This window comes from Salmo trutta, chromosome 38, assembly GCF_901001165.1.
Source record: "Salmo trutta chromosome 38, fSalTru1.1, whole genome shotgun sequence".
Lineage (NCBI taxonomy): Eukaryota > Metazoa > Chordata > Actinopteri > Salmoniformes > Salmonidae > Salmo > Salmo trutta.
This window is the reverse complement of record NC_042994.1, coordinates 24,013,752-24,040,128: the sequence shown is the minus strand read 5'-3', so window position 1 is coordinate 24,040,128 and position 26,377 is coordinate 24,013,752. Positions and strand designations below refer to the sequence as shown.

The 26,377-nt window shown below is 44.9% G+C and overlaps 1 protein-coding gene across 1 annotated transcript in view; it reads left to right on the top strand.

Annotated features, from left to right (window-relative positions):
- Positions 1–13,724, top strand: part of LOC115178035 (bromodomain-containing protein 4) — a 37,283-nt gene extending 23,559 nt beyond the window's left edge. The window contains exons 8-14 of the mRNA XM_029739043.1: positions 12–478; positions 988–1,085; positions 1,171–1,279; positions 1,440–1,573; positions 8,251–8,438; positions 9,366–9,615; positions 11,263–13,724. Of these exons, the coding sequence (XP_029594903.1) occupies positions 12–478; positions 988–1,085; positions 1,171–1,279; positions 1,440–1,573; positions 8,251–8,438; positions 9,366–9,615; positions 11,263–11,331 (1,315 nt within the window). The 3' untranslated portion in view covers positions 11,332–13,724. The remainder of the gene's footprint in view (positions 1–11; positions 479–987; positions 1,086–1,170; positions 1,280–1,439; positions 1,574–8,250; positions 8,439–9,365; positions 9,616–11,262) is intronic.
- Positions 13,725–26,377: the final 12,653 nt, after the last annotated feature.

Genomic DNA, 26,377 nt, shown 5'->3' with positions numbered 1-26,377 from the left:
CCCACACACAGTCTCCTGGCGGGTCCATCAAGTCATGTCCGGCCCCCGGCCCACACACAGTCCTGGTCATCCCATCCCGGCCCCCGGCCCACACACAGTCTCCTGGGCGGCCCCAGTCCCGGCCCCGGCCCACACACAGTCTCCTGGGCGGGCCCCCCCCAGTCCCTGGCCGTCCGGGCCCCACACACAGTCTCCTGGGCGGGTCCAGTCTCAGCTCATGCAGGCCATGCAGACTCAGTCACAGGCAGCGGCCGCTCCAACCCAGCAACAGCAGAGGCTCGCAACACATCCTCACACACACGCTCACTCACACGCTCACACACACGCTCACACACACGCTCACACACACATGCAGCAGGCGGGACAGGGGATGTCGTTCCCCCAGCAACAGAGCACCATGCACCCGGCACAGAAAGGGCTCAAGCAGATACTACATCCACAACCATCACCACGGATCAAACGGAGCCTTTCAATACAGGTAGGAGAGATAATACACGCAGGCAGGCAGGCAGGCAGACAGGCAGGCAGACAGGCAGACAACACCCACTAGAGGGATTCTTGGATCCCGAAAAAGGAAGATCTGAACCGAATTGCATCCGTGAAATTTCCCGTTCGACACAGACAGGATATATCCAAGTCGATTCGGATCCGAGGTGGACCAGATCTGACCCAAAGCATGTCCAAGATGAGGGAGAATCGGATCCAAATTGGGTCGGATCTGTATCAGATTAAAAACGGGTCTTTATTGCTGCTCAAAGCCAGCAGAACTGTTTTGACTTGAGAGATTTATTATTTTGACTGAACCAACTGCCATGTGTACCAAATGTGATATATAGAGGATATTTATTTTCATCAATATAATATTGGATCTGGTCGGTTTTTGACATATTTTCAGACTGTTTGGATCTCAGGTAATCAGGTTAGGGTATATCCGTGAAGACCTCTACCCCACTAATTTCCATACTGGTGTTTCTCCCGTTGTGATAGGTCCTCTGAGGGAGAGCCCCTCCCCTCTGATGATACATTCTCCCCAGATGCCTCAGTTCCCACCAATGAGACAGTCCCCTTCCCAGCCCAAGAAACCTGTGAGTACACAAAGAGAGTGTGTGTGTTTGTGTACTGTACATTGTGTGTGTGTGTGTGTGTGTTAACCCTGTGTGTTCACTGCAGAACCAAAGGGTGAAAGAGGAGAAGCCGCTCCCCTCCCCGGTGCTGCCCCCCTCCCCCTTCAGCCCCACCCAGCGACACCACAAACCACAAGACAACAAACACACACACAGTGAGTACACACACCTGGCTCTGTGTGTGTAAGAATCGTTAGGGAGAGAGCGGGAGAGATTTGTCTGTGTGTCTCTCTGCCTCGACGGTAGAGTGTCTATTTTAGAATTTCTTCACAGTGAATAGGTCACCTGTATTACCCAATCAATTGACTCCTGCAGGATCAGATGTGAAGCTATTGGACTGTTCTCGTCCTGGGCTCCGCCTCCCGGACTCCCCGGCCCCTCCCCCTTCCCATCAGGACAGCAAACTGAAGCCGGAGGCTAAAACTCCCATCACCGCCAAGAAGACACAGGTGTGAGAGAGTCAGAATCATACTAGAACAAAGCATGTAGATTCAGGACAAGTTTCCTTTTTTATAACAAATCTCACATTTTTTATATGTAAATTGCATATTATAGAAAAGTCCATGTGATTTCACATGTTTTTGAGAAACCTGAGCAAATCACTTCCTCATCCTCGTGTAGTATATGGGGGTCCCGAAAAAACACGAACACGGGCTCCAAAAACACCCAAATATGTCCTTTTATAAAGGACAAAGCTCTCAGTGTTGTAATGCAGGTCTGTAGATGTTGTATGCATGACGTTGTGTCATTCTGAACTTCAGCTACAACGTTGTATTCTATTTTGTTCAACTAAAGAGATATTTCTATGCACGCGCATGTGTGTACTTCCTCGTTCCCAAACCCTTAGGGAGGCGTGGTTCAGAAGCACACTCCAGTCTGCAATAAGGTGTCTGCTGTAGAAACACAGCTGGCGGTTACTAATCTACAATAAGGTGTCTGCTGTAAAAACACAGCTGGCAGTTACTAATCTACAATAAGGTGTCTGCTGTAGAAACACAGCTGGCAGTTACTAATCTACAATAAGGTGTCTGCTGTAAAAACACAGCTGGCAGTTACTAATCTACAATAAGGTGTCTGCTGTAAAAACACAGCTGGCAGTTACTAATCTACAATAAGGTGTCTGCTGTAAAAACACAGCTGGCAGTTACTAATCTACAATAAGGTGTCTGCTGTAAAAACACAGCTGGCAGTTACTAATCTACAATAAGGTGTCTGCTGTAAAAACACAGCTGGCTGATACAAATAACTAATAACACACACAGCTGGCAGTTACTAATCTACAATAAGTTGTCTGCTGTAATTACACACAGCTGGCGGTTGCTAATATACCAAGCTAGCTAGTTATTTTTCCTTTCAAACCGCTACGCTACCGACATGTCTGACTACGAATACAAAAAGGAAATGTTAGAATTTGGGGCCGAGCCTTATTTATTTGAACCGGAATACACCGACGAGGATCTTTAGCAGAGAGCAAGAGAGCGAGGCGTTCAACCAGAAGCTGAGGCCCGACTCAGGACGGGTGGTGCACTGGTGAGCGATGCCCACTGAAGACGAGTGACTTTGCTGCGTGGAGTGGGACCTGCTTGTGCCAGCCTTGTCAAATCTAGATGTGTCTGGTGACGAGACACCGTTGTCTCGCTAGCGCACCCCACTCTGTGCAACAAGTGACAATGACTTTTCAGCACGCGTCTTCCCTGCTCTTCTAGAAACGTTTTCAATTTCAAATTGAGTAATGGGAGAACGTGTGTAAAAATAAAAAAAATAAATGTTCACTGTTGAAGAACATATAATAACATATTGACAGTAACATGGACTACATGGTGGATGGGAGGATACATATTGACAGTAGCATGGACTACATGGTAGATGGGAGGATACATATTGACAGTAACATGGACTACATGGTGGATGGGAGGATACATATTGACAGTAGCATGGACTACATGGTAGATGGGAGAATACATATTGACAGTAACATGGACTACATGGTGGATGGGAGGATACATATTGACAGTAACATGGACTACATGGTGGATGGGAGGATACATATTGACAGTAACATGGACTACATGGTGGATGGGAGGACACATATTGACAGTAACATGGACTACATGGTAGATGGGAGGATACATATTGACAGTAACATGGACTACATGGTGGATGGGAGGACACATATTGACAGTATCAGTTCAGTAACATGGACTACATGGTAGATGGGAGAATACATATTGACAGTAACATGGACTACATGGTAGATAGGAGGATACATATTGACAGTAACATGGACTACATGGTAGATAGGAGGATACATATTGACAGTAACATGGACTACATGGTAGATGGGAGAATACATATTGACAGTAACATGGACTACATGGTAGATGGGAGGATACATATTGACAGTAACATGGACTACATGGTAGATGGGAGGATACATATTGACAGTAACATGGACTACATGGTGGATGGGAGGACACATATTGACAGTAGCATGGACTACATGGTAGATGGGAGAATACATATTGACAGTAACATGGACTACATGGTAGATGGGAGGATACATATTGACAGTAACATGGACTACATGGTGGATGGGAGGACACATATTGACAGTAACATGGACTACATGGTAGATGGGAGGATACATATTGACAGTAACATGGACTACATGGTAGATGGGAGGATACATATTGACAGTAACATGGACTACATGGTGGATGGGAGGATACATATTGACAGTAACATGGACTACATGGTGGATGGGAGGATACATATTGACAGTAACATGGACTACATGGTGGATGGGAGGATACATATTGACAGTAACATGGACTACATGGTGGATGGGAGGATACATATTGACAGTAACATGGACTACATGGTGGATGGGAGGATGCATATTGACAGTAACATGGACTACATGGTGGATGGGAGGATACATATTGACAGTAACATGGACTACATGGTAGATGGGAGGATACATATTGACAGTATCAGTTCAGTAGCATGGACTACATGGTGGATGGGAGGATACATATTGACAGTATCAGTTCAGTAGCATGGACTACATGGTGGATGGGAGGATGCATATTGACAGTAACATGGACTACATGGTAGATGGGAGGATACATATTGACAGTAACATGGACTACATGGTAGATGGGAGGATACATATTGACAGTAGCATGGACTACATGGTAGATGGGAGGATACATATTGACAGTAGCATGGACTACATGGTGGATGGGAGGATACATATTGACAGTAACATGGACTACATGGTAGATGGGAGGATACATATTGACAGTAGCATGGACTACATGGTAGATGGGAGGATACATATTGACAGTAGCATGGACTACATGGTGGATGGGAGGATACATATTGACAGTAACATGGACTCCATGGTGGATGGGAGGATACATATTGACAGTATCAGTTCAGTAACATGGACTACATGGTAGATGGGAGAATACATATTGACAGTAACATGGACTACATGGTAGATGGGAGGATACATATTGACAGTAGCATGGACTACATGGTAGATGGGAGAATACATATTGACAGTAACATGGACTACATGGTGGATGGGAGGATACATATTGACAGTAACATGGACTACATGGTAGATGGGAGGATACATATTGACAGTATCAGTTCAGTAACATGGACTACATGGTAGATGGGAGGATGCATATTGACAGTATCAGTTCAGTAACATGGACTACATGGTAGATGGGAGGATACATATTGACAGTAGCATGGACTCCATGGTGGATGGGAGGATACATATTGACAGTAACATGGACTACATGGTAGATGGGAGGATACATATTGACAGTAACATGGACTACATGGTAGATGGGAGGATGCATATTGACAGTAGCATGGACTCCATGGTGGATGGGAGGATACATATTGACAGTAACATGGACTACATGGTGGATGGGAGGATACATATTGACAGTAACATGGACTACATGGTAGATGGGAGGATACATATTGACAGTAACATGGACTACATGGTGGATGGGAGGATGCATATTGACAGTATCAGTTCAGTAACATGGACTACATGGTGGATGGGAGGATGCATATTGACAGTAACATGGACTACATGGTAGATGGGAGGATACATATTGACAGTAGCATGGACTACATGGTGGATGGGAGGATGCATATTGACAGTATCAGTTCAGTAACATGGACTACATGGTGGATGGGAGGATACATATTGACAGTAACATGGACTACATGGTAGATGGGAGGATACATATTGACAGTAACATGGACTACATGGTAGATGGGAGGACACATATTGATAGTAGCATGGACTACATGGTAGATGGGAGGATACATATTGACAGTAACATGGACTACATGGTGGATGGGAGGATACATATTGACAGTAGCATGGACTACATGGTAGATGGGAGGATACATATTGACAGTAACATGGACTACATGGTGGATGGGAGGATACATATTGACAGTAGCATGGACTACATGGTGGATGGGAGGATACATATTGACAGTAACATGGACTACATGGTAGATGGGAGGACACATATTGACAGTAGCATGGACTACATGGTAGATGGGAGAATACATATTGACAGTAACATGGACTACATGGTGGATGGGAGGATACATATTGACAGTAACATGGACTACATGGTAGATGGGAGGATACATATTGACAGTAACATGGACTACATGGTGGATGGGAGGATAAAGTGACTGGATTTAAATTGTAAAATATATAATCAAGCGTACTGTAGGTACATAGTTGTTATTGCAGGGTGAGTTGCATTAGTCAGCCGTGTGTTTGTGTGTGTGTGTGTAAGCCTGTGTTTCCCAACTCCAGTCCTCAAAAACCCCCAACAGTACACATTTTTATTGTAACCCTGGATATGCACACCTGATTTAACTTCTCATTTAATCACCAAGCCCTCAATGAGTTGAATCAGGTGAGTTTGTCCGGGGCAACAACAATGTGTGCTGTTGGGGGGGTACTGGTGTAAGGAAACAGACACTGCTTCAATCTTGACAATAGGCAATCTTTTACTCCCAATTAAAGTAGCAGAAGACCAGTACACACGCTGTTCTGTGGATCAGCCCGGGCCTTCTAGAATGCTCCACAGATAAGACAGTCATCAAACCATTGTTGTCTTGGCCCCAATCACCGTAGGAGTCTGGGACCCTGAGATGGGCCGTTAAGCATCATTGTCCTGTAAATCAAGGTTACTGACCCAACTCTGGAAGTCTCCTGTGAATAATGTGTGCCCCATTTTGCTTTGAGTGGTTTGCTATTGTTCTGTAAATCAAGACATACGGCCTAAACCGGTTTTGAGATTACCATTTGTGTGGTGGCTGTAAAATGGCTTCTCAAAACCAGTTTAGGTCAACTTGAATATAATGTCCTGATTTACAGAACAATAGCAAACGCCTATCTCTTCCCTCAATTGCTCTTTCTGCAGGTCCTAGACGTGTCCGGAAACGTCTTACAGCGATTACTTTTCTTCTTTGTGGTGGTTTTACTCGTCATCAGAAAAATGCTCCCTGTAGACCTGTAGATTCAACATGTGAAGTCTGTAGACGGGAGTGTTTTACGCGTCTATACAGAACAACTACCGTAGTTTCCGGACTATTAAGCGCACCTGAATATAAGCCGCACCCACAGATTTTTTTTAAAAAGTATTATTTTGAACATAAATAAGCCGCACATGTCTATAAGCCGCAGGTGCCTACCGGTACATTGAAACAAATTAACTTTACACAGGCTTTAACGAAACACGGCTTGTAACAAAAATAAATAGGCTTTAACGAAACACGGCTTGTAACAAAAATAAATAGGCTTTAACGAAGCACGGCTTGTAACAAAAATAAATAGGCTTTAACGAAGCACGGCTTGTAACAAAAATAAATATGCTTTAACGAAACACGGCTTGTAACAAAAAATAAAAAATTTGCAGTAAACAATAGCCTACCAAGAAAGTCATTGGTCACCATCTTCCTCCTCCTGTGCACTGAAACCATCTCCTTCGGTGTCGGAGTTGAATAGCCTCAGAATTGCTTCATCCGATATTGGATCGTTTTCATTGTCGCTCTCGTCACTTTCATCCGGAGGCAAATCCCCCGCTGAGCCCTCTTCAACACGCAGCAGTCCAGCCTTTCGAAACCCGTTGATGATAGTGGATTTTTTTGACAATGCTCCACGCTGTCAGGACCCACAAATTTGAAAGCGGGAAAAAATCCATATATTAGCCGCCTCATTGTTTAAGCCGCGAAGTTCAAAGCGTGGGAAAAAAGTTGCGGCTTATAGCCCGGAATTTACGGTAGCCAAAGCCTCAGTAGATATCAGTCATCCAAAGGAAGTCAGTGAAAAGTTATAGTACCATTTTTCTTTCTTGCGTTCTTGTGTTTTTGGGATTGCACATCTGTGAACCATTTTCAGCAATATTCAGCAAACCTAACAACTAAAACTACTTTGGTCTGCTGTTTCCTTTCTCGTCTGTTTTCTCGTGAGTGACTGACATCGTAAGGAAAGCAATACCTTACCTATGTCGGTAGCACCTCCCCCCTAATTTAGCCTACATGCACACAGTAGGATTTGGGAACGAGGGAGTACACCCATGCACGCCAGTATGCACGTGCATAAAATTGTTTGAGTTGAACAAAATGGAATACAGCGTTGTGGCTGAAGTTCAGAATGACACAACGTCATGCGTACAACATCTACAGACCTGCATTACAACACTGAGAGCTTTGTCCTTTATAAAAGGACATATTTGGGTGTTTTGGAGCCTTTGTTCGTGTTTGTATCAGAGCTCCCATACTACAAAACGAGGATGAGGAAGTGATTTGCTCGGGTTTCTCAAAAACATGATTTGCTGGTTGGGGTAAGTTTCTCAAAAGCATGTGAAATCACAAAAAAAAGTGTCTGGACCCTTCCTATGAAATTCCACTTACATAAATAAAATAGATTTAGTTGTAAAACTTCTCCTGTAAGGCAGTGTTATTAAAATGATGGAGGTGAAATGTCTTTTAAAAAGTGGGTGTTAACGAAATGTCTGTGTCGCACTCTTCCCCCTCCCACTACACTTTCTCCCTCCCCTCCCAGGATGTGAAGTTAAAGAACATGGGTTCTTGGGCCAGCTTGGCCCAGCGTTCTCAGTCCACCCCAGCCTCCGCTGTCCGCTCGTCTAGCGACAGCTTCGAACAGTTCCGTCGCGCCGCCCGAGAGAAGGAGAGAGAGAAACAGCTAAAAGCACAGGCCGAGCAGGCCAGGAGAGAGCAGGAGAAACTACGGTAAGGGGGAAGGATGGAGGGAGGGGAAGGGCAGGGAGATAGTGGAGGAGAGAGAGAAACAGCTAAAAGCACAGGCCGAGCAGGCCAGGAGAGAGCAGGAGAAATTACGGTAAGGGGGAAGGATGGAGGGAGGGGAAGGGCAGGGAGATAGTGGAGGAGAGAGAGAACTGAAAGCACAGGCCGAGCAGGCCAGGAGAGAGCAGGAGAAATTACGGTAAGGGGGAAGGATGGAGGGAGGGGAAGGGCAGGGAGATAGTGGAGGAGAGAGAGAAACAGCTAAAAGCACAGGCCGAGCAGGCCAGGAGAGAGCAGGAGAAATTACGGTAAGGGGGAAGGATGGAGGGAGGGGAAGGGCAGGGAGATAGTGGAGGAGAGAGAGAACTGAAAGCACAAGCCGAGCAGGCCAGGAGAGAGCAGGAGAAACTACGGTAAGGGGGAAGGATGGAGAGAGGGAAAGGGCAGGGAGATAGTGGAGGAGAGAGAGAACTGAAAGCACAGGCCGAGCAGGCCAGGAGAGAGCAGGAGAAATTACGGTAAGGGGGAAGGATGGAGGGAGGGGAAGGGCAGGGAGATAGTGGAGGAGAGAGAGAAACAGCTAAAAGCACAGGCCAAGCAGGCCAGGAGAGAGCAGGAGAAATTACGGTAAGGGGGAAGGATGGAGGGAGGGGAAGGGCAGGGAGATAGTGGAGGAGAGAGAGAACTGAAAGCACAAGCCGAGCAGGCCAGGAGAGAGCAGGAGAAACTACGGTAAGAAGGGAAGAGAGATGGAGGGAGAGGAAAGGGAGGAGGAGGAGGAGAGGGAGAAGACCTCTCAGCCGAGGTAGAAACTATGGTGAGAAAAAAGGGAAGGATGGATAGAGGGAGAAGCTCATTCTAGCACCCCATCTAAGCTCCTCCCCCTCTGACACTCCACTTTCTCTTCTCCAGTAGCCGTGACGACGAGGACTCTGTGGAGCAGCAGGGGAGGGGGCGTGTCCAGGAGGACACTCGCCGTCGCCAGGAGCAACTTTCGCCTCAAGCCTCCACGCCCCCCGCCTCAACCCCTCCCGCCGACTCCCCACAGGCCCCTCCCACTCAACAGGCCACACCCCCACCCTCGGCCGCAGCACAGAACGCCATGGACCAGCAGAGGGAGCTGGCGAGACGCCGCGAGCAGGAAAGGAGGAGGAGAGAGGCGGTAATACTTTATAGCAGTTATACTACTATAATACTAACATAAAATACTAGTTTAGCAGGACAGAGGCGGTAATACTTAATAGCATTTATACTACTATAATACTAACATGTTATACTAGTATAGCAGGAGAGGTGGTAATACTTTAGCAGTTATACTACTATAATACTAACATAATATACTAGTGTAGTAGGAGAGAGGAGGTAATACTTTATAGCAGTAATACTACTATAATACTAACATGATATATTAGTACAGTAGGAGAGAGGTGGTAATACTTTATAGCAGTAATACTACTATAATACTAACATGATGCACTGGTATAGTAGGAGAGAGGTGGTAATACTTTATAGCAGTTATACTACTATAATACTAACATGATATACTAGTATAGCAGGAGAGGTGGTAATACTTTATAGCATTTATACTACTGTAATACTAACATAATATACTATTATAGCAGGAGAGAGGTGGTAATACTTTATAGCAGTTATACAACTATAATACTAACATGATATACTGGTATAGCAGGAGAGGTGGAGGAGAGAGGTGGTATTACTTAATAGCATTTATACTACTGTAATACTAACATAATATACTAGTATAGCAGGGGAGAGGCAGTAATACTTTATAGCATTTAAACTACTATAATAATTACATAATATACTAGTATAGCAGGAGAGAGGTGGTAATACTTAATACCATTTGTACTACTGTAATACAAAATTCAAAAGGCACTCGCACATCTGAGCAATCTTATTGCAGGTGCATGGCAACAGTTGAAACAGGATGAAGGAAAAAAGAAACCGCACACTGCTCTTGATAGTATCACTGATATTTAATAAGCTTACGTATCGACCTAACGGCCTTCGTCAGTGATACTATCAAGAGCAGTGTGCGGTTTCTTTTTACTACGGTAATACTAACATAATATACTTTTCTAGCAGAAGAGAGGTGGTAATACTTTATAGCAGTTATACTACTATAATACTAACGTGATATACTACTATAGCAGGAGAGAGGTGGTTATACTTAATAGCATTTATACTACTATAATACTAACATGATATACTTGTATAGCTGGAGATGTGGTAATACTTTAGCAGTTATACTACTATAATACTAACATGATATACTAGTATATCAGGAGAGAGGTCGTAATACTTTATGACAGTTATACTACTATAATACTAACATGATATACTAGTTTTGCAGGAGAGAAGGAGAGGTGGTAATACTTTATAGCAGTTATACTACTATAATACTAACATAATATACTAGTATAGCAGGAGAGAGGTGGTAATATTTTATAGCATTTATACTACTGTAATACTAACATGATATACTAGTATTGCAGGAGAGAGGTGGTAATACTTTATAGCAGTTATACTACTATAATACTAACATGATATACTAGCATGGCAGGAGAGAGGAGGAGAGAATCATCATAAAGATACTTATTAATATATGTATATTCTTGTTATATTATGTATATTCAGTTATATTACAATAATACAGAGGAGAGGTAGTTTAGCTGAGAAAAGATGGGAAAGATTAACACTGCATCTAATTCCTCTCTCTCTCTCGCTCTGTCTCTCATCCCCCTCTCTCTCTCATCCCCCTCTGTCTCTCATCCCCCTCTCTCTACAGATGGCGGACACCATTGACATCAACTTCCAGAGTGACTTGATGGCCATCTTTGAAGAGAACCTTTTCTGAGAGAGAGATTGAGAAAGGAGGAGAGGGAGAGAAAGAGATATGAACTCTACCTTATCTCACCATGGCTGGGATTTCACACACAACACCCCCCCCTCCCTCCCTCTCTTTGATTAGAGACCCCAGACCAGGATGTGAGCTCCAGAGACTTGAAGGAGACTGAGGTGAGGTACAGTAATAAGGTGGAGCCCCCCCCCCCAGCGGTGGGGACCGGGAGTACAACTTCCACTTTTTGCAATTTCAGATGCGTTTTTTGTGTCTAACTGCCCGTTTATCGTTGATGATTGGTTGTTGCCGTGGGCAATGGTGAAACCGGATACCTATCGATAAACAGATATTTGAACTCCTCTTGTATTCTGAAATGAAACTGAGGGAGGAGGGGAGGACTGAGAACTATTACCTGAAAATAAAGAAGAAGAAAAAAGAGGGTTTAATGGAGAAAGAAGAAGAAGATGAACACCTGTTCTTCTAACGTGCGAGAGGGAGGGGCGGGCGAGAGGATGGACAGACTTCTTTCTCTTTGGTTCATTTCTCTCTTAATCTAGTATTTTTCTCTCCCTGTTTTTTGATGTTGGGTTTTAAGCGGGGTGGGTGAGGAGATGGGGAGGGAGAAGTGGGCGGGCTGTGTGTGTTATCATGTTTGCGTCCCAAAAGGGCACCCTCTTCCCTTCATATAGTGCACTACTTGTGTCCAGGGCCCATGGGGATCTGATCAAAAGTGGTGCGCTATATAGGGAGTAGGGTGCCATTTGGGACGTATCCTCTGAGATGGGTTCAGTTTCTCTCCGGACAGCAAGATGAACACCGGGGTCACACCCCAGCACTATAAAGAAGCACCCTTCCTTCCTTCTCACTCTCCTTGTTCTTTGTGACATCACTGACTTGACACAACTTGAAAGTGTAAAAGCTTGAACTCCATTTTTTTCAGTCATGTCTGATTCATTGATTATTTCAAGAAAGGAGGCAGAGAGGGAAGGAAGGAGGGAAAGAGGAAGGATGAGTGAAGAAAGGAGGGAGAGAGGGAAGGAAGAGAGGGAGGGCGGGTTACATTTTAATGTGGCTCTTGCCTTACAGCTCTGACCTGTAAATGAACACACGCCACAGATTATACATATATATATATATATATAAATAGATGCATAAATATATATTATATACGATCAAAAGTCCCTAAAAATAATTGGATTATGTTGTTGGGAGGGAGAACGGCTTATCTGCCTTGTGCTCAATTCCCTTTTGGTTTTTTAGAGAATTGACTGTAAAAAAAAATAAACAAAAAAATTACATTTTTTATGATGCTATAAAAAATAGTTTTGTCTTGTTCATAACCTCCTTTCTCTCATCCTGTTTTTCTCTGTATCAAGTTCAGATATTCAAGAGTTTAAAGGCCTCTGTTTTTATTTAAATACCAAATAATTTCTGGGTAACAATTAGGTATGTTACTGTGATTGTTTTCAGTTAAAATGGCCAAAAATAAACAAAAATAGATTCTTAGCAAAGAGTAATTTTTCAAGCAAGAATTTTGCTAGGACTGGGAGTGGTCTGAGTGGGGAGGGGGAAACTGAAAAGTAGCTGTTAATGACAGAGGTTTGGAACTCTTTCTTATTGGTCTATCAACGAATTTATCGCTTGGTGATGTCACCAGGCAGGCCAAAACTCCATCCCACCAAAACAGGCTGATTTTCTTTTCAAACAGCTCTTACACTAAAAGGGCATTATCATCATTTTCATAATTTCACAGTATTATTCCAACCTTATAGTGTGGAAATATAAATAAAACACAGGAAAATCATGTGTTTGGCTGCACTGGCCTATAACTACGTAACTTTGTTCTACTGTTCTGTAGCTACATCCACCTGCTACTACACTTCCTTTCTTTTCTTCGTTAGCTTCTTACTCATTTTCGTTTTTATTCCCTTCCATTTGTTAATCTCTCTCTCCTGTCATCATCATCTTCCTCTACCATCCGTATCATGGCTTTTATTTCGTTTTTATTCCCTTCCTGTTTTTTGTATAAAAAAAAAAAAATGCTATGTTTTTAGTTTCTGTGGTAACAGTCGGGGTTGTTGTCATGTGCCATAGCTGTAAGTGTTCTGGGGGCGTGGCCTGCGGTGTTGTCATGTCCAGATATACATCAAACCCCTCTATACAGCTCTACATACACTATCTGTTCCTTTTATTCTTTTTGGGATGTTTTTATTTAATTTTGCCCCTTTTTCATATTTGACGGTTGTTTGTTTTGTTATGTTTCTTGTCATTGTTTTGTTTTGAATCACCGGTTGGTATGTTGGTGAGTGAGGTGTTAAGGTAGATGGATACATTCTGTTCTGATTATGGAGTAAAACATCTCTTTTTTAAAAAAAAAAGAAAAGTATTAAAATGATCTAAAAAAATGACACTGTGTTGTGTTTGGTTGGCTGGAGTCACTGAGTGGGACATGCGTCGGTCGACACAAAGAATTACCTTGTAACCGTCTTTCCTTGATTCTTCGCATTCCCATTGGAGGAGAAGGTCTGAGGGGAGGGACCTTGGACCTTCTCCTTCAATACAGTTGAGAAGGAGGTGAGGACATAGGATGTGAGGAATCGAGGAAATGTGACTTGAGAGAGAGCCCTATAATGAGGTTCAGTATAATGGGTATTTACCCTGCAGTTCTGGTGGTACCCAGCAGAGGCTGTGTGTTTTGTTAGAGGTCAAAGTTATTTTGCCTACTCCCTTCATAGTGCACTACTTGTGTCCAGGGCCCATAGGGATCTGGTCAAAGCTAGTGCACTATATAGGGATTAGGTTGCCATTTGGGACGTATTCCAAATGGAAATGTGACTTAAGAGGTAGGAAACAACACTGCCACTTCACTGACTTTAACACTGGGGCCCCACAAGGGTGCGTGCTCAGCCCCCTCCTGTACTCAAATCAAATCAAATTGATTTATATAGCCCTTCGTACATCAGCTGATATCTCAAAGTGCTGTACAGAAACCCAGCCTAAAACCCCAAACAGCAAGCAATGCATGTGAAAGAAGCACGGTGGCTAGGAAAAACTCCCTAGGAAAAACTCCCTAGAAAGGCAAAAACCTAGGAAGAAACCTAGAGAGGAACCAGGCTATGAGGGGTGGCCAGTCCTCTTCTGGCTGTGCCGGGTGGATATTATAACAGAACATGGTCAAGATGTTAAAATGTTCATAAATGACCAGCATGGTCAAATAATAATAATCATAGTAGTTGTCGAGGGTGCAACAAGCACGTCTGGTGAACAGGTCAGGGTTCCATAGCCGCAGGCAGAACAGTTGAAACTGGAGCAGCAGCACGGCCAGGTGGACTGGGGACAGCAAGGAGTCATCATGCCAGGTAGTCCTGAGGCATGGTCCTAGGGCTCAGGTCCTCTGAGAGAAAGACAGAAAGAGAGAATTAGAGAGAGCATATTTAAATTCACACAGGACACCGGATAAGACGAGAGAAATACTCCAGATGTAACAGACTGACCCTAGCCCCCCCGACACATAAACTACTGCAGCATAAATACTGGAGGCTGAGACAGGAGGGATCAGAAGACACTGTGGCCCCATCCGATGATACCCCCGGACAGGGCCAAACAGGCAGGATATAACCCCACCCACTTTGCCAAAGCACAGCCCCCACACCACTAGAGGGATGTCTACAACCACCAACTTACCGTCCTAAGACAAGGCCGAGTATAGCCCACAAAGAACTCCGCCATGGCACAACCCAAGGGGGGGCGCCAACCCAGACAGGAAGACCACGTCAGTGACTCAACCCACTCAAGTGACGCATCCCTCCCATGGACTGCATGGAAGAACACCAGTAAGCCAGTGGCTCAGCCCCTGTAATAGGGTTAGAGGCAGAGAATCAGCAAGGGCGGTTCGTTGCTCCAGCCTTTCCGTTCACCTTCACACTCCTGGGCCAGACTATGCTTAATTAATCATAGGACCTACTGAAGAGATAAGTCTTCAGTAAAGACTTAAAGGTTGAGACTGAGTCTGCGTCTCTCACATGGGTAGGCAGACCATTCCATAAAAATGGAGCTCTATAGGAGAAAGCCCTACCTCCAGCCGTTTGCTTAGAAATTCTAGGGACAATTAGGAGGCCTGCGTCTTGTGACCGTAGCGTACGTGTAGGTATGTACGGCAGGACCAAATCGGAAAGATAGGTAGGAGCAAGCCCATGTAATGCTTTGTAGGTTAGCAGTAAAACCTTGAAATCAGCCCTTGCCTTAACAGGAAGCCAGTGTAGGGAGGCTAGCACTGGAGTAATATGATCAAATTTTTTGGTTCTAGCCAGGATTCTAGCAGCCGTATTTAGCACTAACTGAAGTTTGTTTAGTGCTTTATCCGGGTAGCCGGAAAGTAGAGCATTGCAGTAGTCCAGCCTAGAAGTAACAAACGCATGGATTAATTTTTCTGCGTCATTTTTGGACAGAAAGTTTCTGATTTTTGCAATGTTACGTAGATGGGAAAAAAGCTGTCCTTGAAACAGTCTTGATATGTTCTTCAAAAGAGAGATCAGGGTCCAGAGTAACGCCGAGGTCCTTCACAATTTTATTTGAGGCGACTGTACAACCATCCAGATTAATTGTCAGATTCAACAGAAGATCTCTTTGTTTCTTGGGACCTAGAACAAGCATCTCTGTTTTGTCCGAGTTTAAAAGTAGAAAGTTTGCAGCCATCCACTTCTTTATGTCTGAAACACAGGCTTCTAGCGAGGGCAATTTTGGGGCTTCACCATGTTTCATTGAAATGTACAGCTGTGTGTCGTCTGCATAGCAGTGAAATTTAACATTATGTTTTCGAATGACATCCCCAAGAGGTAAAATATATAGTGAAAACAATAGTGGTCCTAAAACGGAACCTTGAGGAACACCGAAATGTACAATTGATTTGTCAGAGGACAAACCATTCACAGAGACAAACTGATATCTTTCCGACAGATAAGATCTAAACCAGGCCAGAACTTGTCCATGTAGACCAATTTGGGTTTCCAATCTCTCCAAAAGAATGTGGTGATCGATGGTATCAAAAGCGGCACTAAGATCTAGGAGCACGAGGACAGATGCAGAGCCTCGGTCTGACGTCATTAAAAGGTCATTTACCACCTTCACAAGTGCAGTCTCAGTGCTATGATGGGGTCTAAAACCAGACTGAAGCGTTTCGTATACATTGTTTGTCTTCAGGAAGGCAGTGAGTTGCTGTGCAACAGCTTTTTCTAAAATTTTTGAGAGGAATGGAAGATTCGATATAGGCCGATTTTAGTTTTTTATAATTTCTGGGTCAAGATTCGGCTTTTTCAAGAGAGGCTTTATTACTGCCACTTTTAGTGAGCTTGGTACACATCCGGTGGATAGAGAGCCGTTTATTATGTTCAACATAGGAGGGCCAAGCACAGGAAGCAGCTCTTTCAGTAGTTTAGTTGGAATAGGGTCCAGTATGCAGCTTGAGGGTTTGGAGGCCATGATTATTTTCATCATTGTGTCAAGAGATATAGTACTAAAACACTTTAGTATCTCCCTTGATCCTAGGTCCTGGCAGAGTTGTGCAGACTCAGGACAATGGAGCTTTGGAGGAATACCCAGATTTAAAGAGGAGTCCGTAATTTGCTTTCTAATGATCATGATCTTTTCCTCAAAGAAGTTCATAAATTTATTACTGCTGAAGTGAAAGCCATCCTCCATTTGCGAATGCTGCTTTTTAGTTAGCTTTGCGACAGTATCAAAAATACATTTTGGATTGTTCTTATTTTCCTCAATTAAGTTGGAAAAATAGGATGATCGAGCAGCAGTGAGGGCTCTTCGATACTGCACGGTACTGTCTTTCCAAGCTAGTCGGAAGACTTCCAGTTTGGTGTGGCGCCATTTCCGTTCCAATTTTCTGGAAGCTTGCTTCAGAGCTCGTGTATTTTCTGTATACCAGGGAGCTAGTTTCTTATGACAGATGTTTTAAATTTTTAGGGGTGCAACTGCATCTAGGGTATTGCGCAAGGTTAAATTGAGTTCCTTGGTTAGGTGGTTAACTGATTTTTGTCCTCTGACGTCCTTGGGTAGGCAGAGGGAGTCTGGAAGGGCATCAAGGAATCTTTGGGTTGTCTGAGAATTTATAGCACAACTTAATTCTCCTTGGTTGGGGTCTGAGCAGATTATTTGTTGCAATTGCAAACGCAATACTCCCAGTTCACCCATGACTGCGTGGCCAAGCACGCCTTCAACTCAATCATCAAGTTTGCAGACGACACAACAGTAGTGGGCCTAATTACCAACAATGACGAGACGGTCTACAGGGAGGAGGTGAGGGCCCTGGGTGTGTGCGGCCAGGAAAATAACCTCTCACTCAACATCAACAAAACAAAGGAGATGATCCTGGACTTCAGGAAACAGCAGAGGGAGCACCCCCCTATCCACATCGACGGGACCGCAGTGGAGAAGGTGAAAAGTTTCAAGTTCCTCTGCGTACACATCACAGACAAACTGAAATGGTCCACCCACACAGACAGTGTGGTGAAGAAGGCGCAACAGCACCTCTTCAACCTCAGGAGGCTGATGCAATTTATCTCGGCCCCTAAGACCCTCACAAACCTTTACCAATGCACAATTGAGAGTATTCTGTCGGGCTGTATCACCACCTGGTACAGCAACAGCACCGCCCACAACCGCAGGGCTCTCCACAGGGTGATGCGGTCTGCCCAACTCATTACCGGGGGCAAACTACCTGCCCTCCAGGACACCTACGGCACCCGATGTCACAGAAAGGCCAAAAAGATCATCACCCCGCTATCATCCAGAAGGCGAGGTCAGTACAGGTGTATCAAAGCTGAGACCAAGAGACTGAAAAACAGCTTTTATCTCAAGGCCGTCAGACTGTTAAACTGCCATCACTAACACAGAGAGGCTGCTGCGCTATATACATAGTTATTTATTTAACTAGGGAAGTCAGTTAAGAACAAATTATTATTTACAATGACAGCCTACCTCGGCCAAACCCGGACGACGCTGGGCCAATTGTGCGCCGCACTATGGGACTCCCAATCACGGCCGGATGTGATGCAGCCTTTATAGACTTGGAATCACTGGCCATTTTGAATAATGTAATACTAGTCACTTTAATAATGTTTACATATTTTCCACTCTATTCTATGTACTGTATCTTAGTATATGCCGTGCTGACATTGCTCGTCCAAAGAGCACCTTCTGTGGTTCAGTTTAATGGACACTCGCCATGCAGTTCCGGTGGTAACCAGGAGAGGGTGTGGTTGATGTGAGGCTGCAGGAGAGAGAGGGAGAGAGAATGTGTGCGTGCGCATATACCTGACTTACCTGAGAGTTATTGAATGTGTGTATGTACAGTGTAGTGTAAAGTCTTGTGTAAATACTATGAGTGTGTGTGTGTCTGAAGGAGATCGAGGGAGAGGGGGACATGCTAGTCTGTCTCTGTGCTGCCATACCTGTCTGTGTTATTACATGTGTCTGTGCTATAAGCAGTGTTGGGGAGTAGTGAACTACATATAGTTCAACCACAGGAGGTTGGTGGCACCTTAATTGGGGAGGACAGGCTCCTTGTTATGGCTGGAGCGGAATCAGTGGAATGGAATCAAACAGCTGTGTAGCTAACTGCTGGAACTACTTTTTCTGCTGCGTAGCTAATCACTTTTTCTGCCATGTAACTGTGTAGCTAACTACTGGAACTACTTTTTCTGTCATGTAGCTGTATAGGTAACTACTGGAACTACTTTTTCTGTCATGTTGCTTTGTAGCTAACTACTGGAACTACTTTTTGTGTTTAATAGGCCAAATGACACATTCTGTTAACATCTGAGTCCATAGTGATATGTGCGGAAGACACATTTCAGTTGAATGCGTTCAGTTGTAAAACTGACAAGGTATTTCCCTTTCTTGCAATTTGTTGTCTATGACATTTTTAGATTTAGATATGATAATTCATCATGAACTACTTTTGAAAAGTGACTTTAGTTCAGTTAATATTTATCTTAAAGGGCAGCTTAAATGTATCTTAACTTCTTCCAGTTTGAAGTAATTGGTAAACTATATTTTCAGAGTAGCTTCCCCGACACTGGCTATAAGTCCCCTGTGCTGTAAATCGTGTGTGTGTGTTGTCTCCATGGAGACATTGTTTGGGTTGCTCTGACCTTCGTAGGACTGATAGCCGTGCGTCTCTACCATGCTGCTGATAATCACCGGGAGAGAGAGGTGTGTGACTGTCCGACACTTTCCTACTCTCAGATTTAAAGCATAACTCCTCTCTTAAAACAGCCTAGAACTTTCAGTAACAAATTAGTGCAAATGTTCTCCTCGCACTCCCTCTCTCTCTCACACACACACTGACATCATGGCCATTGTGCTTTTGCATATTGATTTTGTTTGGGAGAATCAAGTAAAGGGCGTGACAGAAAGACAGAGCGTTTCCAGAACCCCACAGAGAAGAAAACACTCAGAGTAGAAACCAAATTAGAGGGCTTGCTGCCAGAGCACATCCATGACTTTATCATCACCTAGGGAGAGAGGGAGGAAAGGGGGTGGGGCGAGAGAGGGGGGGGGAGAAGTAGAGTGAAGGAGAAAATCTAAGGAAAATGAGGCTGGGACAGGGAAGAGAGGGTGAAGCTGTGTACATAGGAGGGGGAGAGAGACACGGGGAGTAGTTGTTAGAGAGAAAATGTTGGAGAGGTGAAAAAGGGCTAGAGGAAGAATGAGTGAGGGAGTTGATGAATAGAGAGAGAGAGAGGGGGGGGGGATGGAAGAGAGAGAGAGGGGGGTGGAAGAGAGAGGGAGAGAGAGAGGGGGGGATGGAAGAGAGCGAGAGAGGGGTGGGTGGATGGATGGAAGAGAGAGAGAGAGAGAAGGGTGGGTGGATGGAAGAGAGAGAGAAGGGTGGGTGGATGGAAGAGAGAGAAGGGTGGGTGGATGGAAGAGAGCGAGAGAGGGGTGGGTGGATGGAAGAGAGAGAAGGGTGGATGGATGGAAGAGAGAGAAGGGTGGGTGGATGGAAGAGAGAGAAGGGTGGGTGGATGGAAGAGAGCGAGAGAGGGGTGGGTGGATGGAAGAGAGCGAGAGAGGGTTGGGTGGATGGAAGAGAGCGAGAGAGGGGTGGGTGGATGGAAGAGAGCGAGAGAGGGGTGGGTGGATGGAAGAGAGAGTGATACAAAGCTGGGAGGAAGATAGAAAGCGAAGGGGAGAGTGAGAAGCTGGCTCAGATATGACGTGTGTGTGTGTGTGTGTGTGAGAGCACTGGTTCAGTCACTACCGTGGTTTTGGTGAATGAAATAGAAGTGTGTGCGTGCGGGTCTCCCTCCCTGATACTGGTTCTCTGGTTCTCTTGTGTGTGTTTGTGCATTCTATGTTCTAATCATGTGCCTCTTGTAGAAGCAGTGAGTCACATTCATTCCCTTCTCCAGGCAGACCATGTCCCTAACCACAGATCTAGGATCAGTTTCCCTTACCCCAACCCAATGGAAACCTTCAGGGTGTGGACATGACTGACCTTAGTTCAGCCCTTGGGGGAAAGTTAACCAGAAAGGAGACTATGATGATCTACTCCTGTAAAATAGTTGGAATAGAGAAACAGTGCTAGGAGATATAGAGTGGTGCTAGGAGCAGTGCTAGGAGTTTTAGAGTGGTGCTAGGAGTTTTAGAGTGGTGCTAGGAGTTATAGAGCGGTGCTAGGAGTAGGAGTTTTAGAGTTGTGCTAGGAGTTTTAGAGCGGTGCTAGGAGTTTTAGAGCGGTGCTAGGAGTTTTAGAGCTGTGCTAGGAGTTTTAGAGCGGTGCTAGGAGTTTTAGAGTGGTGCTAGGAGTTTTAGAGCGGTGCTAGGAGTTTTAGAGTGGTGCTAGGAGTTTTAGAGCTGTGCTAGGAGTTTTAGAGCGGTGCTAGGAGTTTTAGAGCGGTGCTAGGAGTTTTAGAGCGGTGCTAGGAGTTTTAGGGCGGTGCTAGGAGTTTTAGGGCGGTGCTAGGAGTTTTAGAGCGGTGTTAGGAGTTTTAGATCGGTGCTAGGAGTTTTAGAGCGGTGCTAGGAGTTTTAGAGCGGTGCTAGGAGTTTTAGAGCGGTGCTATGGAGTTTTAGAGCGGTGCTATGGAGTTTTAGAGCGGTGCTAGGAGTTTTAGGGCGGTGCTAGGAGTGGTGCTAGGAGTGGTGCTAGGAGTTTTAGGGCGGTGCTATGGAGTTTTAGAGCGGTGCTATGAGTATTAGAGCTGTGCTAGGAGTTTTAGAGGGTCAGTCTGTTATATCTGGATTATTTCTCCTGTCTTATCCGGTGTCCTGTGTGAATTTAAGTATGCTCTCTCTAATTCTCTTTCTTTCTTTCTCTCTTTCTCTCTCTTGGAGGACCTGAGCCCTAGGACAATGCCTCAGGACTACCTGGCATGATGACTCCTTGCTGTCCCCAGTCCATCTGGCCGTGCTGCTGCTCCAGTTTCAACTGTTCTGCCTGCGGCTATGGAACCCTGACCTGTTCACTGTGATTACTATTATTTGACCATGCTGGTCATTTATGAACATTTGAACATCTTGGCCATGTTCTGTTATAATCTCCACCCAGCACAGCCAGAAGAGGACTGGCCACCCTCATAGCCTGGTTCCTCTCTAGGTTTCTTCCTAGGTTTTGCCTTTCTAGGGAGTTTTTCCTAGCCACCGTGCTTCTACACCTGCATTGCTTGCTGTTTGGGGTTTTAGGCTGGGTTTCTGTACAGCAGTTTGATATATCAGCTGATGTAAGAAGGGCTATACAAATACATTTGATTTGATTTAGAGCAGTGCTAGGAGTGGTGCAAGAGCAGTGCGGTGAGTTTTAGAGTAGTGCTAAGCATTTTAGAGCGGTGCTAGGAGTTTTAGTGGTACTAGGAGCGGTGCTAGGAGTTTTAGAGTAGTGCTAGGAGTTTTAGAGTAGTGCTAGGAGTTTTAGAGCGGTGCTAGGAGTTTTAGAGCGGTGCTAGGAGTTTTAGAGCGGTGCTAGGAGTTTTAGAGCGGTGCTAGGAGTTTTAGAGCGGTGCTAGGAGTTTTAGAGCGGTGCTAGGAGTTTTAGAGCGGTGCTAGGAGTTTTAGAGCGGTGCTAGGAGTTTTAGAGTGGTGCTAGGAGTTTTAGAGCGGTGCTAGGAGTTTTAGAGTGGTGCTAGGTGTTTTAGAGTGGTGCTAGGAGTTTTAGAGCGGTGCTAGGAGTTTTAGAGCGGTGCTAGGTGTTTTAGAGCGGTGCTAGGTGTTTTAGAGCGGTGCTAGGAGTTTTAGAGCGGTGCTAGGAGTTTTAGAGCGGTGCTAGGAGTTTTAGAGCGGTGCTAGGAGTTTTAGAGCACACACACACAGTTAGATGACACACAGTCTCTGAGTAGCTAGCTCCTGTGAGAAACCGTGGTTAGGAACAGGATGTCTGTGGAGAAGATTGTCATCTCCCAGAGATAGAAACCGAGGAAGAGACACATACACCACACTGTACAATAAAATACATAGATAGATCCATACACACACACTGTACAATAAAATACATAGATACACACACACACACACACACACACACACACACACTGTACAATAAAATACATAGATAGATACACACACACACACTGTATAATAAAATACATAGATACAAACACACACACTGTACAATAAAATGCATAGATACACACACACTGTACAATAAAATGCATAGATACACACACACACACACACACACACACACACACACACTGTACAATAAAATACATAGATACACACACACACACACACACACACACACACACTGTACAATAAAATACATAGATAGATACACACACACACACTACAATAAAATACATAGATACATACACACACACTGTACAATAAAATGCATAGATACACACACACTGTACAATAAAATGCATAGATACACACACACACACACACACACACACACACACACACACACACACACTGTACAATAAAATACATAGATACATGCAAAGACAGAGACACACGCAAAGCACATGCCTCTCACCCTCTCTCACTCCCCCTCTCTCTCTCTCTCTCTCTCTCTGAAGGGATGGGGGGTAATCATTGGGACTTCAAGGCCCTCCCTAAATTGATGCCAGATGACAATAATCAACTCCATATGTGATTCACACACACAGAACTCTCTCACTCTCACACACACATTGATAATTGCAAATGCTCACACATCAAGTTCAGATTGACTGACACATTGTAGAAGGCCCAGTCATTGTTCCAGGCTGGGAGTCGGTTTTATGATGGGAGGGTGATGCAGTTTGGCTGTCATCCCCCACTTCTTTCCTTCTTCCTTCTCTCTCTCTCTCTCTCTTACATGTTTCTAACCTCTCTCTTTCTCTCCTATCAACCCTCTCTCTTTCTCTCCTACCCTCCATCGCTCTTCCTCCCTCTCTTTTACCACCCCTCTCTCTCTCTCTCCTACCCTCCCTCTCACTTCCTCCCTCTCTTTTACCACCCCTCTCTCTCTCTCTCTCCTACCCTCCCTCTCTCTTCCTCCCTCTCTTTTACCACCCCTCTCTATCTCCTACCACCCTTCTCTCTTTCTATCCTACCACCCCTCTCTCTTCTCCTACCACCCCTCTCTTTCTCTCCTACTCTCCCTCCCTCTTTCTCTCCTAATATCCCCCTCTTTCTCTCCTATCACCCCTCTCTCTTTCTCTCCTCACCCCTCTCTCTTTCTCCCCTACCCCTCACTTTCTCTCCTACCATCCCTCTCTCTTTCTCTCCTATCACCCCTCTCTCTTTCTCTCCTACCACCCCTCTCTCTTTCTCTCCTATCACCCCTCTCTCTTTCTCTCCTATCACCCCTCTCTCTTTCTCTCCTACCACCCCTCTCTCTTTCTCTCCTACCCCTCTCTTTTCTAAACATTTTCTCTCAGCTTCCTCACCCTCCTTCTCATCTTCCCTCCTTTTCTTGTCCTAATCTATCTCTCCTCTTCCTATCTCCAATTACACTTCCTTTCAGACACAATACACTTATATTTCCTCTGTCTTACACAGGTGTGTGTGTGTGTGTGTGTGTGTGTGTGTGTGTGTGTGTGTGTGTGTGTGTGTGTGTGTGTGTGTGTGTGTGTGTGTGTGTGCGCACAAGGCATGCACGTCTGGGTTGCCTAGCAGCGGCACAGCTTCCTGTGACACGAAGAACACAGCAGGAAGTTGAGACGGCTAGTTAAATAACTGGAAACAATGACAAACACACACATACTGGGGACACACATGCTGGACGCACACGTTTGTATGTCTGATAGCTAATCTTCCGTAAACATTGAACATTGTGTCGCAACAGTTTAATCATCCCCAAACCAAACAGCCAAGAATTCATATCCTTACATTTGATCATCTCAAGTCAATAGTTTCTTCAAACTAGCACTGTGGCTGCCAAGTAATGAGGCACAGCTAGACCTAGTTCTCCATGGGTCATTGATTAAAACTAGCCTTGTTCAACCATCCTGATCTGGTCAGTTTGCCTTCTGTTCACTACACAGATTGTCTTGGTCAGGATGATGGACCAGACTGATCACACAGAGACACACACACAGAGACACACACAGAGACACACACAGAGACACACACAGAGACACACACACACACACACACACACACAGAAATACACAGCCACACACAGACACACGCAGAGAGACACACAGCTACACAGAGACACATACATACAGCAACACACAGCCACACAAACAGCAACACACAGCCACACACACACAGCAACACACAGAGACACATGCTTGCGCAAAGAAACTGCTTATAACACACACAAAATGAGAGACTGCTGTTAGGAAACTAGACTGTGGTCTTGAGGATAGTCGTATAAGGAGAGGCTCATGTATATATTGGAAGTCAAGCCAACATGTAGGGCTCAGGTCGAAAGTAGTGGCGCCTTCCCTGTGGCTCAGTTGGTAGAGCATGGTGTTTGCAAAGCCAGCATGGTGTGTGCAACGCCAGGGTTGTGTGTTTGATTCCCACGGGGGGCTAGTACGCATGTATGCATTCACTACTGCAAGTCGCTCTGGAAAAGAGCGTCTGCTAAATGACTAAAATGTAAATGTAGTGCACTAGATAACCTAGTGGTTAGAGCGTTGGACTAGTAACCGAAAGTTTGCAAGATCGAATCCTCGAGCTGACGAGGTAAAAATCTGTCATTCTGCCCCTGAACAAGGCAGTTAACCCAGTTAACCTAGGCCGTCATTGAAAATAATAATTTGTTCTTAACTGACTTGCCTAGTTAAATAAAGGTAAAATAAAAAAAAAGGAATAGGGTTCTATTTGAGATGCAAACTAAAACAGTTTCATTAGTCTAGTTTAAATGTTTTGATTACTTCTGTTGTCATACAACAAGCTGGAGAGATCAACCTCTCCTTAAACAACACTGTGTGTCACAGAAAAAGCCTTCTCTGTTTTAAACACGTAAACCACAACAAATGTGGGGAGCATATTGAGTAACTAAGTGGTACTGGCACTGGAGAGAAGGGCTGGGGTTTGAGTCATTCATAATGTGAAGCAGAGAGGGAGAGAGAAACAGTAGAGAGGGGGAGGGGTTAGAGAGATGGAGGTGAGAGATGGAGGTGAGCGAGAGGGGAGAGAGACGAGAGAGAGTGAGGGGGGAGAGAGAATTGAGGAGGGGAAAGAGAGAGAGAGAGGGGGATGGAGGGGGGGAGGGGGTGAGAGAGGGGGAGAAGGAGAGAGTGAGGGGGGAGAGATAGGGGGAGAAGGAGAGAGAGAGTGAGGGGGAGAAGGAGAAAGAGTGAGGGGGGAGAAGGAGAAAGAGTGAGGGGGAGAGAGAGGGGGGAGAATGAGAAAGAGAGTGAGGGGGATTCTGATTATAAACTGGGTGGCTCGAGCCCTGGCTGACAGCCGTGGTACATCAGACAGTATACCACGGGTAGGACAAAACATACATTTTTACTGTTCTAATTACGTTGGTAACCAGTTTATAATAGCAACACTGCACCTCTGAGTTTGTTGTATATGGCCAATATACCACGGCTAAGGGCTGTATCCAGGCACTCCGCGTTGCGTCATGCATAAGAACAGCCGTTAGCCGTGGTATATT